General features: G+C 42.8%; 1 protein-coding gene across 1 annotated transcript in view; it reads right to left on the bottom strand.

Moving 5' to 3' along the window:
• Window positions 1-789: 789 nt before the first annotated feature.
• RGS14 (regulator of G protein signaling 14) overlaps window positions 790-13,404 on the bottom strand; it is a 119,352-nt gene continuing 106,737 nt past the window's right edge. Inside the window, exons 14-16 of the mRNA XM_075859375.1 lie at window positions 9,742-9,794; window positions 8,475-8,643; window positions 790-2,040 (exon numbers count right to left, since the gene is read on the bottom strand). Coding sequence (XP_075715490.1) covers window positions 1,628-2,040; window positions 8,475-8,643; window positions 9,742-9,794 — 635 coding nt within the window. The 3' untranslated portion in view covers window positions 790-1,627. The remainder of the gene's footprint in view (window positions 2,041-8,474; window positions 8,644-9,741; window positions 9,795-13,404) is intronic.

The following is a 13,404-nucleotide window of genomic DNA, read 5'->3' as shown; positions in this document are numbered from 1 at the left end:
ATGGGGGCTGCCATTTTTTTTTCAACTCTGTATGTGTCGATTAACGACACATACAGACATGGAATACGGCACATACAGCCCCATAGAGAATGCGAACGGGACCCCTTTCCATTCACTATGCTGTACGCCGTCTGTGTGGGAACAGCGCATGCGCCGCTCCCGCACAGTCCAAATGGAAGGTCTTCGGCTGAGCGACGTCCGGCGCCATTTTATTGTGGACCGGAAGCCGCGGCCGGACAGTAAGATTACTACTTCCGTTCGCGGGTTCCGGACTTGTGTTCTAATGCAAGCACTTGGAGCGGAGGGAGCAGACGGAGCAGACGGACCGGAGGGAGCGGTGGCGGCAGGAGCAGGTAAGTTATTTCTGTGTATGTACGTGTTTTACTGTGTGTTTACTACTGTATGTAAACCTACTACACTGTGTGTTAGCTCAAAAAATGGCGACACACAGTGTAGGAGGTTTGACCGTTCAATCCCCTCCTTTCTCCCGGCACTAGCCAGGATAAAGGAGGGGGGATTCTGTGAGCTCACTAGAGCGAGTGTGTATTCTCAAATTTTGCAGCATAAAGCAATGTGGTTGCTTTACCACATGCCAATGCTGCAATTTTGGCAATTGCTCCATCTAGTGACCAGCACTGGGAAATGTTATAAATTAGAATCTAATTTATAATATTTCCTGACTCGTGAAAAAATTAAAAAAATTAGAACAATGTTTAATCATTTATACACTAACTGTTTAACTAAAAAAAAAATACAAAAAATTAAAAAAAATTCTAGCGACACATTCCCTTTAAATCAGGAAATTTCTGTCTATTTTATTGAGGTTTCTCCAAAGATAGGGATTTCTTTACAACTGACTGGAGTGGACCTATCCTTGTGAAATAAGCATTTGTTAACTTTTTAAGCCTGAAAAGTAATGGAGGAATGAAAAAACAAGTGTCTTAGTTGCAGTTATTTTTCCAGTAAATGGAAATAAAGTGACAAAGTGGTCACAAGGCCAGAAATACATTAATACCATCATACCAATGACACCATTGGCTCTTCAAGGTTCTTCATAATGATGATTTGACATTAGCCACGAGGAATTAAGCAATGCCAAGAGTAGCTGCCTTTATAGAAAATAACACAGCACAAGGTATTTGCATATATGGAATGGATGGCAATGCAGACCTGCTGTTTATTTGTTGTTTTAGTCTTGTTAATAGAAAAAAATTATTGGTGGTGTGCTAAGACAAGCCCAGAGGTGTAACTTGTGAATCCTGGGATACAATGCGAAAAAAAACCTGTAGCAGGGCCTACCTACAGTACCATGTGCCATTTAATAATGGTGTCTGTCTTGCACCTAACAGCCACATCAGGAACGAGGGCCCAGGTGCGACTGTTTCCTCGGCACCCCTTATAGCTGCACCCCTGGACAAGCTACACACAGTCAGCATCTAGAAAGGCCGGACCCGGACTGAAAGCCACAGGGGTAGACCACGATGACCAGGGTTGTAGGAAGAGGAGGAATTTAGTTTAAGGGGTGGAGCAATGGGGGGGCTTATCCTCCTGGTGGGCAGTTGGCACCAGTACCAGCGCAGTCTTTTGAGAGTGGATTAATATAATAAATAGAAGAAATGCTTTCTAGTTAAAGCACAGTGTTCTTCTCCTCTGTACATGTTTCCTCATTGCTGACCGTTTGTAGAGAGTTTACATTGTCAGCCATTTCGGTCATAGCTGTGTCACGGCTGTCATTGGAAATGCAAGTAGAGGCATATGTATTCTCTATGTGAATAGATGGGCAGCACGCTGCTCCTTGCGATGGCAAAGTGCTTCCAGTGGAAATGTTTTGTTCACTGCAGTCATCAGTAGAAATATTTAGACACGGTACAGCAGTCTCCATCACTGTGGCATTGTCCTGGCAGGTTGTCTGGCAGTGATCACATTTCTCATTTGTTGGCAGTTTCAGAAACTCGGGTAGAACAAGGTCCTCTTTACAGAGCAGCCCACGTTGGTCATCTGCCCGGGTACTCTGGACTCTGTTCAGCATTTCTACCAATCCTATGAATGGGACATAATGCAATAGTTTTTTGTTCAAGTAACAGATAAACTTTTTTCAAGTAACGTGAATACAGAAAATCGAAACAATAAAACAGGTGATCATTTCTTATGGAAAAATGGCAAAATTCAGTTCAGTTAACATCATGTTTTTTGCCATCCGTCAGCGGTATACATTAGGCGGACTCCAAACGTATACCTCCGATGGAAGGCTGTAAGGGCACGGCCAGACGTGGCGGAATTCCTCCGCAACTGTCCGCATCAATGCCGCACAGAATCTGCGTTGCAGATTCTGCAGCGGATCTGCACAAAATTGATGCGGACTGGCCGCTGCGGACTGCAGGAAAAGTGCTTCTCTTCTCCCTATTCAGTGCAGGATAGAGAGAAGGGACAGCACTTTCCCTAGTGAAAGTCAAAGAAATTCATACTTACCGCCCGTTGTCTTGGTGACGCGTCCCTCTTTCGGCATCCGGCCCGACCTCCCTGGATGACGCTCCAGTCCATGTGACCGCTGCAGCCTGTGCTTGGCCTGTGATTGGCTGCAGCCGTCACTTACACTGAAACGTCATCCTGGGAGGCCGGACTGGAGACAGACGCAGGGAGTTCTCGGTAAGTATGAACTTATATTTTTTTTTACAGATACATGTATATTGAGATCGGTAGTCACTGTCCCGGGTGCAGAAACAGTTACTGCCGATCGCGTAACTCTTTCAGCACCCTGGACAGTGACTATTTACAGACGTCTCCTAGCAACGCTCCCATCATTACGGGAGCCCCATTGACTTCCTCAGTCTGGCTGTAGACCTAGAAATACATAGGTCCAGCCAGAATGAAGAAATGTCATGGTAGTAAAAACAATACGCTCCGCAGCACACATAAGATCTGCGGACTTCATTGCGGAATTTTGACTCTCCATTGAAGTCAATGGAGAAATTCCGCCATGGGGCGCAACCAGTCCGCCACTGCTCCGCAACAGACAGAGCATGCTGCGGACACCAAATTCCGCTCCGCAGCCTATGCTCCGCAGCGGAATTTTACGCCTAGTCTAAACGAACACTGCTAAATTAAAGTGTAAGTCAATGGACAAACGGCACCGCTGCGGATTAACGCTGCGGAGTGTCCGCAGCGGAATTTCAGTGAAATTCCGCCACGTGTGAACCCGCCCTAAGTTATCCCACTGTATAGGCATACAGTAGGATACGTTACGTAAACCCCGTGGCATAGCGCAACCTGAGGCATAGCGCTTCATATATGAACAGTGATCTCAACAGATTTACAATGCCGGCGTTCCCGGCCAGAGCATCGGAAGCGCTCTGGCCGAGGACTCCGGCCTTGGGGAAGCCCCTGATATCAATGTTCATGTATGTTCATTTATGCTCTGGCCGGGGATTTTGGCAGTGGAGAAGCTACTGATGTCACTACCTATATATGGACAGTGAAGTCAGGAGATTTTTAATACCGGAGTCCCTGACCTTTGCGCCAGAAGCACTCTGCCTATGGACTTTGGTCCTGGGAAAGCCCTTGACGTCACTGTCCATATATATTGGAGGCTTCCAGATGTATGTCTTACATATACCTGTGACAAATGCCATATATTGGTTTAATGTTTTAAAGCAAAAAAAGAACCATAGATTGGCGCTGCTGTTAGGTAATAATTCCAAGTCCAGGGAATTGGTATAATAATAAAGGTTAATTAGATAAAGGCTACGCGTTTCAACGCTGAACTAGTGTCTTCATCAGACACTAGTTCAGCGTTGAAACGCGTAGCCTTTATTTAATAAACCTTTCTTATTATAATACCAATTCCCTGGACTTGGAATTATTACCTAACAGCAGCGCCAATCTATGGTTTTTTTCTGCTTTTAAACATTGAACCACTGTACCTGGCAGAAACAGTCCCTGTTTGCCAGTTTGGACCTTTGCTGCTGCTGACCATTTGGAATCTTATACCTTGCTGACATCAGCGTTGTGCCTGAATAAGCACAACCACTATTGGTGAGTTCATTACGTGTCTCACTTTTAAAAATATCCCTCCCTGGGTGATTTGCAGCATGTGGCTCCATGCATCTTCTTTTTTCTCTTTTAAATGCCATACATTGGCATACGTCACCCATAGGTTGAAAAACATATACCGTATACGCTTCTTTGCGGGATCCCTTAGGATGGAACTAGTGTAGTCCACAACGCTATTCCATCCTTCAAATAAAGGCAGACTTTAGGTCTCCGTCAGGCTAATGGAGACCTATGAACATATTTATTGTGTGCGTCGGGAGCTTTCCTGATGTACACGATAAACGTAGGGTGACAACGTGGTGTGAAGGGGACTTCCTAGTCCAGTAAAATTCCTTCAATCTGACATCATTGAAACATTGATGGATTTATTAACAGATGTTTATCGAAAGTATATGAAACTCACTTGAAAGGGCAGATAACCTACAGAATGAAAACCTCCATAAACAGGTTAAACACAAAATGATGATTTATACTGTATCATTGCTTTTTAATCAGAGAAATTTCCCAATTGGTTCTCTGCTTCTATTTTTGTGAAACTCCACATTATAGTGCAGATTTGTCCTGGGAACAAATGCCGGATTATAAGACTTTCGAGATTACTGGATGCAGAATTCATGGAATTTCACTCAACCCAACAATTCCTGCAGTTAAACTAATCCTTTTACAGTATGTCCAGATTTGATATTCCAGACATCAGATTACAATTACTTTTTTTTTCACCGGTAACTGCATATCTAGTTATGGTAACTCCAAATCAATTGGACTGTTTATGTGTGATAACTCTTTAGAGACGGTAACTTGTTCACAAGTGATGGAAGGCACAGTAGGTAACACCTACTGTGCTTCAATGAATTTTATGGCCCCATGATGATTGGATTTATATTATATAACTGGGTATAAGAATTTAAGAGATCTTTAGGCTGTAAACTGTATGGGTAGAGCTCTTTGCTATATCCTGTTATATTTGAAACTACTTATGCATTGATAACTGTATGTGTATTATGCTTTTACCGTGGCATTATTTGCAAAGCTGTAACAGAAATCCAGTTTATTTTAATTTACCACTACTATATGTTCCATAACTTAGGCCTCATGCACACGAACGTATTTTGTCCTCCCGTAAATGCTGGCGTAAATACGGGTCCTTGGTCATACGTATTCGACCCGTATTGCACCAGTATTTACGGACCCTTGCCCGTAAATACGGGTCCGGTGTCACCCGTATTCCACCCGTATTTACGGGCAGGTTTTCGCTGCAAAATTACACTGCAGTAATCGGCAGCCCTTCTCTCTATCAGTGCAGGATAGAGAGAAGGGACAGCCCTTTCCGCAGAAAAAGTAAAAGAAATTCATACTTACCCGGCCGTTGTCTTGGTGAAACGTCCCTCTCTTGACATCCAGTCCGACCTCCCTGGATGACGCGGCAGTCCATGTGACTGCTGCAGCCTGTGATTGGCCTGTGATTGGCTGCAGCGGTCACAAGGGCTGAAACGTCATCCCAGGAGGCCGGACTGCAGGAAGAAGCAGGGAGTTCTGGGTAAGTATGAATGTCTTTTTTTTCTTTACATGTTGATCTATATTGTGATCGGAAGTCACTGTCCAGGGTGCTGAAACAGTTACTGCCGATCGTTTAACTCTTTCAGCACCCTGGACAGTGACTATTTACTGACGTCGCCTAGCAACGCTACCGTAATTACGGGGGCACACACGTAGTCACCCGTAATTACGGGAGCCCCATAGACTTCTATGGGCCTGCCCGTGCCGTAATTACGGCCTAAAATAGGACATGTTCTATATTTTTCAACGGCACGGGCACCTTCCGGTAAGCATACGGGGAGGTACCCGTGGCCAATAGAAGTCCATGGGCCCGTAAAAACGTGCTGTAATTACGGCCCATAATTCCGGGCGATTTTACGTTCGTGTGCATGGGGCCTTAGATGGTTAAAAACCTTCATCGACACATTGAAACAGTATAGATTCACCAAAAAATATGATTATTCTCATAGTAAAGAAGTTAACGAGAATCTGTCTACTCTGACATGTCGTTTTAGTAAATACTTGCATTTCGGATAAATTGACAGTTCTGGGGCATCTGTTTTAGAACTCTGCATTGTGCCATTCTGTTATTACTCCTGGCAGTATATGAATAAATTGACAACTGGGTGTTACCATTCCCTTTGTCAAACAGGGGTGTTCCTAGACAGTCTGACATTGTCCAATCAGGGCTGACAATGTTAGGCCTCATTTACACGAGCGTAATATACGCGCGTGCGACGCGCGTGCTTTTCACGCGTGTCGTACGCACCTATATTACTCTATGGGGCAGTTTAGACGATGCGTGAATTTTGCGCAGCGTGAGTGCGTTGCGTAAAACTCACGACATGTTCTATAATCGTGCGTTTTTCACGCAACACGCACCCATTGAAGTCAATGGGTGCGTGAAAACAACGCATGCCACACGGACGCTACTGCGTTGCATGCGCGAAAATCACGCAAGAGCTGTCAAAAGGATGAATGTAAACAGAAAAGCACCACGTGCTTTTCTGTTTACAAACATTCAAACGGAGTGTCAAATTAGAGATGAGCGCACCGAACTTCACCGGGTTCGGCCGAACTCGTTTTGACCGAACCCGGCAAAAAATGTTCGGGTACGCGACGTCAGGAGACAGTCACTGCCCACGGTGCTGAAAGACTTAAACTGTTTCAGCACCATGGACAGTGACTTTCGATCACAATATACATATACGTGTTAAAAAAAACAGAAGTTCGGACTTACCGATAAGTCCCGGCTCCTTCCTCCAGTCCGACCTCCCGGGATGACAATTCAGGCCAAGTGACAGCTGCAGCCAATCACAGGCCAAGCACAGGCTGCAGCCAATCACAGGCTGCAGCGGTCTCATGGACTGCCGCGTCATCCTGGGAGGTGGGGCCGGATGACAAGAGAGGGACGCGTCACCAAGGCAACGGCCGGGAGACCGGACTGGAGGAAGCAGGCAGTTCATGGTAAGTTTGAACGTCTTTTTTTATTCACAGGTTGCTGTATATTGTGATCGGCATTCACTGTCGAGGGTGCTGAAAGAGTTACTGCCGATCAGTTAGCTCTTTCAGCACCTTGGACAGTGACGGGCGTCGACTAGCCTCATCTCTATGATGGCGGCTGCGCGAAAATCACGCAGCCGCGCATCATACACGGATGACACACGGAGCTGTCAAATGCCTTTTGCGCGCGCAAAACGCAGCGTTTTTTGCGCACGCAAAACGCACACGCTCGTGTAAATCAGGCCTTAGACTGTAAGGACAAAATGTGCCCCAGCATTGTTATTTAATTGGGATTACAATTACTGTATTTACTTAAAACAGACATATCAGGGGAGCTAACAGCATAGTGGTTGAAAAAGGCACATGCATAGGGGTTTAATCTGGTCTGGAGTCTAAAGAATGTTTGGTCCTGGTCTGAATAAATTTAGGGGTCTGGGATCTGAATTAATTTTGGGGTCTGGTCTGGGGATTTGATGCCTTCTAAACCCTCATCTTGCATTTTCTACTTATGTAACTGATGGTGTGTTATACCCATAGGTTAAAGGGCCCACTCAGATACAAGAACATTGTTCCATTTTGTGGGGAATAACAACTTGGTGGCCTTCTGCACTTTAGCACTACTATGCACTACTATGTGGGTTCTCTGATAACGGTACAGTATGGATAACATACTGCCATATAAGTGTTACTACTTATGCTACTGTTTCACTTTCCTGTCACCAGGTGGTGGGGGCCCATCTCATTTTGTTTTGGGGACATATGAATTCTAGTTATGCCCCACGTCGTACCAATGTCCCAGCATGCTCTGATCATTTACTTGGTCATGCTGTGAGTTGTAGCTTCACAAGAGTTGTGATACCTATTCTGTGAAACTACAACTCCTATTGAAGTCTGATGATAATAATGCTTGGAGTTGTACTTACACAGAAATTGTGCTTTTTGCTGCCACTGGGCTAGCAAATGTGCCCTCATCCTAACTTTCACTGGGATTTGGTAAATGTTTGGGGGAATTTTAAAAAAGTTTGCTATGGGGCCTGACATGTCCTCTATAAGTAAGTGCATATCTTGAATATGTGAGCAATAAACAATTGACAGGTGAAATAAATCATTCTGGTCTATACTATTGCTCTCCACAAACCTTCTACCTAGTGAAACGGCATCAGGGACTCCTATCCTGTTCACATGTGGAACGAATACACTCGCGTGACCCTACTGACAGGACAGTAGCAAATGCACCTTCTGCAGCCGCCTGTTGCTATGACACATTAAGCGCGTTCAATACCTTATGTTTACGTTAAAGCTGCATTTGTGCATGCATATTAGTTTGCCTTGTACTACAAAACAATATACTATTGCAAACCAGCGAACAGTAACTTTGTGCATACCTTCAATATCCTGGTTATGCCGAAAAATCTTCTTTGTGTCTGGTATTATTCCACTACGTCTGTGCGCTAGTGACGTATGATGATCATTATTTGCCTCTTTCTGTGTCCAGTGATGAAGGTCTAACCTTGGCACACGCGTTTCAGCAGGTTTTTCTTTTACAGGTACTTTCTGTATGACGTATTATGATGGTTACTAATGTTCCTGCAGTACAGCAGCTACTAATGCGCAAAATATTGAAATACAAACCATTATCCCATGCCCTCCATAAACCATCTTTACATGGACTCAAAGTGAAAAGCTACCACTATTTTTGGCTTGGAATAAAACCATGCTACAGTACATTAAATATTTTTTTTTACATATATGTCCAAGTACCATATACCATACTATATTCTGGGTACTGTATCTCTGTTGTGGTCTAAGGGTGCATTGACCTTTATGTTGTCATACTAATTCTATGACGATATCTGATACTTCAGATTAAAGAGGACTTCCAACCAAAATGTAAATTTGGCCAAATATAAGTTAACCAATTAAGGACCACCATATATATATGGCGCTGGCTTAGGTTTTCTTCCCGAGCGTTTTGCCATGGACCCTGAAGAGAAGACGTAAGTGGTTTTCACTGCTGTTGTTTTGTCTATGCTCACGTACACGGCGCTCAGCTATTGGTCCTAGTAATAATGTGACTGGTCACATGATTGCCCGGATGTCGGTAGAAGACAGCTCCCGCTGAGTCTAACTAGACCCAGAAGACCCTGTACAGTGACAATAGTCACTATTTCAGGGTTGATGCCCTCTGTAACTGGGGCTCAGCCCCAGAAACAACGGAAATTATAGTTTAAATATAATAAAATAATAAAGTCCTCCAAAGGTCTTGTCTGACCTTTGAGGGACAGGCCATAATAATCAAAAAATTAAAGTAAAAAAAAAAATTTAAAAAAAAGTGTAAAAAAGCATATTTTCGTAAAAAAAATGTCAAACTATAAGCCTAAAAATGATTAAAAAAAAGCGCAAAAATTATGTGTATAAAAATATAACAAAAGAAACCTGTATTTGTCAAGAAGAAAAAAAATCGCTAAAATCACGTCGCTAGCCCAACACATAGAAAATATATAGCCGTTAAACTAGCGCATGTTAAAAATGTCTAAACGGTGCCTGGTCCTTGACTGGTTGGTTAGCCTGAAGTTAGAGCAGTAGTGAAAGGTTGATACTTATGTTTCTTCTGGTATAGCTAAGTTCTAGGACTTTTTATATAACACTCACCTTAGTCTGCGGCTCTGCTGTATTACCTCTAGTGTTTGTGACATCTTTCATATCTGCATGTACAAAAACAAAATATTCTAATTGCTTTTTTTCCAACAACGTTGCAGTCCTATACTATAGAAACAGTTACTTCAAAATATTTTTTCCTGTAGATTTCTTAAAATAGTCTAGAAAACGAATTGTAATTGCGGCTTAAAACCATCCATTTTTTAGAACGCAATGCATGTTTTTTTAATACATAGCATGCTGTCTCCTGGCTTTTCTGTGGTATTCCTTATTGACTTCTCTGGGGAAAACTGTGTGTAAAAACTGTAATTGCATTACCACAATTGTGGTTTCCCATAGATAAAGTTCTAGGAATATTTTCATGAACTGTTTCAGTACTACAGCGGTAAAACATATCATTAGTACATAGATTTCTGATGTGGTTACAGTTCTGTACAGGTATGTGTGAATGTATGGTAAGAAGAGAAACCTTTATGAGAACACAACGTTTTATCATTTGGGCATAGAGGTGCTTTAAATATATTAGAAGTCACCTTGGAGTTTGGTGACTTGTCTAAAAGTAAGACTGCAATTTCTCATTGATGGCTTCTATAATGCTTATAGTAGTCAGTTCTGATGTCATCAGTATTCAATAAGAAACCTAATGGCCAAACAATATTAAGAGCATAGCAATAATAATAATAATGATGATGATGAATACCTTTATGAATACCAGAAGCCTTTCAACACTGTGCAGGTATATTTAATTCCACTAGTTCCTAAGGGTGAGGCCACATGTAGCGGATGATGTGCGTCCATTTTATGGTTAAAACCGCAACTGCCAGGGTTGGACTGGACTACGAGAATGCAAGGATCCTTCGGTGGACCCAGGCTCTGACATAATAGGCAGAATTTATTAAGACAGAACGGCCGGAGCTGAGCCCCGGTCGTAAGAGGAGGCCACATGACCGGGGGAAACAAGAAGAGGAGGAGCTTGTGACACGAGGCCGGACAGGCGGCGCTCTGGTTTGAGCGCCAGTCTGTCCGGAAACACAGTGACGAGCAGTTGTCCCACCCTCCCTCCCTCTTTGTTGTGTTGTGGGTTATGTTTTTAGGTGTTCATGTTGTTTGGTCAGTCGTCATGGCAGCGTATGGCGGGTTTTGGTGATGGTCCCTCCCAGATTATACATGGTGGGGGATCTGGCTTATATGGGCTCCTGCTGGGTGGGGTCCCTGGGAGCAAAATGAAAATGCTTCAGCCATCTGCGGTTTGCATGGTGCCCCTGAGCCTGTAGGAGGACGGCTGGGGGTAAAAAATACATATATGGGCAAAATGGTGCCAGATCCTTCTTATTAGCTCCAAGGACCTTCCCAATTTTCCGTATGAGGGTGTATGGTTTTTCACGTGAATGATGTTTGTATGGGGGGTTTGCGTGGAATGGCTTTGAAGTTATGGTTATTTTTTTGGTATTTGTTACTGGTATATATTATTGTGTTGTTTTTCTATTTCCTGGTAATAAAATGGCTGCTGTGGCCAATTCATTCCAGCTCTAAGTCTCAGTGTCATTATTTGGTGAAAGAAAGGTAAAGTGTATCTTAGGGGAGTTGGGAATGTCACACGCAGTTAATGTTTTAAATATTACAGAACCGTACTCTGCTTATCCCACGGTCATAGTGTTTCATACGCCAGCCTTAATATAAAGTACACCAGAGTAAAATGTGCCTAATTTATTAAGAGACGCACATCTCCTAATAAATGATGCGCATCTCTGACTGTCCGTGCACCAGAAAGGGAAAGCTTGTAGTTGGTGTAGATTTCCGCTATCGTTTCTCACAGTTTAGGGTGTAAATTATAGTAAATGTGTCGGGGCAAGGATGGCCCATCCGATTCCGTGAAGCACCGCACAATTTTTAAATGAAAGGATGCAAAAATTTTGGGCCAAAACAACCAAAACATTTTTGGGCAAGGTGTAACATATCTAATAAATTCCCCTCAATAAGTTTAACCTTTAGTGTGGGTAAAATATTTAAAGGTTTAAAGTGATGCCACCATGGAGCATCTCATATCAGCATAGGTTTATCAGGGATCAGTTCTGTCAAACTAATCTTGTCAGCTCCAATGTGGAGGTAAGTTCTAGACTGGACCAAGCTGAATCATTAAAGAGGCTCTGTCACCAGATTCTCAAATCCCTATCTCCTATTGCATGTGATCGGCGCTGCAATGTAGATAACAGTAACGTTTTTTGTTTTTTTTTAAACGTTCATTTTTGGCCAAGTTATGAGCTATTTTATATATATGCAAATGAGGTTTGAAATGGACAACTGGGCGTTTTTTTTTCGTTATGTCCAACTGGGCGTGTATTGTGTTTTTAACTGGGCGTGTTTACAAGTATGACGCTGACCAATCAGTGACCAGTCAGCATCATACACTCCTCTACATTCATTTACACAGCAGCGATGTGCAGCCACATACACAGAGATTAACGTTAATCAAGTGTCCTGATAATGAATACACATGATCATCCAGCCTGGACGTCATGTGTATTCAGAATCCTGACACTTCTGACTCTTTTCTGTGAAATTTCCAGCAAGGGAAACGAAATCTCGTAATCTCGTAACGCCCAAAAAAAACGTTACTGTTATCTATATTGCAGCGCCGATCACATGCAATAGGAGATAGGGATTTGAGAATCTGGTGACAAAGCCTCTTTAAATGTCATATATCTTGATTTTTCCAAACATTTGATACTGTGCAGCATAAAAGGTTGGTATATAAAATGAGAATGTGTGGACTTGGGGAAAATGTGTGTAAGTGGGTAAATAAAGGTGCTTTTACATAGCCTGAAACTGGCCATCAATGATACAGCACGTCGATCAGCGCTCGTTTGCTCCATTCACAATGAGCAACGATTGTTAATGTATGGGAGCGAACGGTCATTACTACAGGGAAATGTGCTGCTGACTAGTGACCAAAAAGCCGCATAAAAGAACTGATAAGGTGTTGATCAAGCGTTTGCTTCTTCATCGGCTGATCGTTGCCCTGTTTATACAATGCTATGATCGGAAACGAGTGTTCGTATATAGAGGGGTTGCGCAGTAAAAGTATATTTTTGCAGATGGTACTAAATTGTATAAAGAAATTTAAAAAAAAGAAGGGGAGTATTCTGTCACAAATGGATGTGAAGAAGTTGGAGGCTTGGTTAGAGAAGTGGAAACTGAGGTTTAAATGTAAGGTTATGCACTTGGGAAGGGTAAATACATGTCACCATTACATGCTATATGGGAAAACACTGGGTAAAATTGTCATGGAAAAGGATTTAGGAATTTAAGTTGACAGTAAACTTAACTGTAGCAACCAGTGTCAGGCAGCTGCTGCCGAGGCAAATAAGATCATAGATAGTATTAAAAGGGACAGAGATTAACATGACAAACATAGTTCTACCACTTTATAAAGCACTAGTTAGAACCCAGATGGAATATTGTGTACAGTTTTGGGCACCAGTGCACAAGAAAGACATAATAGAGTTTGAGCGGGTTCAAAGGCAGGCAACCAAAGTACTGAATGGAATGGTTGGACTACAGTACCCACAAATATTATCACAATTCGGGTTATTTATATCTATAAGAAGGACTTTTCTACACAAATATAGCACTAGACAACCCCATTTATGCTGACTT

The sequence above is a fragment of the Rhinoderma darwinii genome, chromosome 3, assembly GCF_050947455.1.
Source record: "Rhinoderma darwinii isolate aRhiDar2 chromosome 3, aRhiDar2.hap1, whole genome shotgun sequence".
NCBI classification, from domain to species: Eukaryota; Metazoa; Chordata; class Amphibia; order Anura; family Rhinodermatidae; genus Rhinoderma; species Rhinoderma darwinii.
This window is presented reverse-complemented; position numbering and strand designations above follow the sequence as displayed.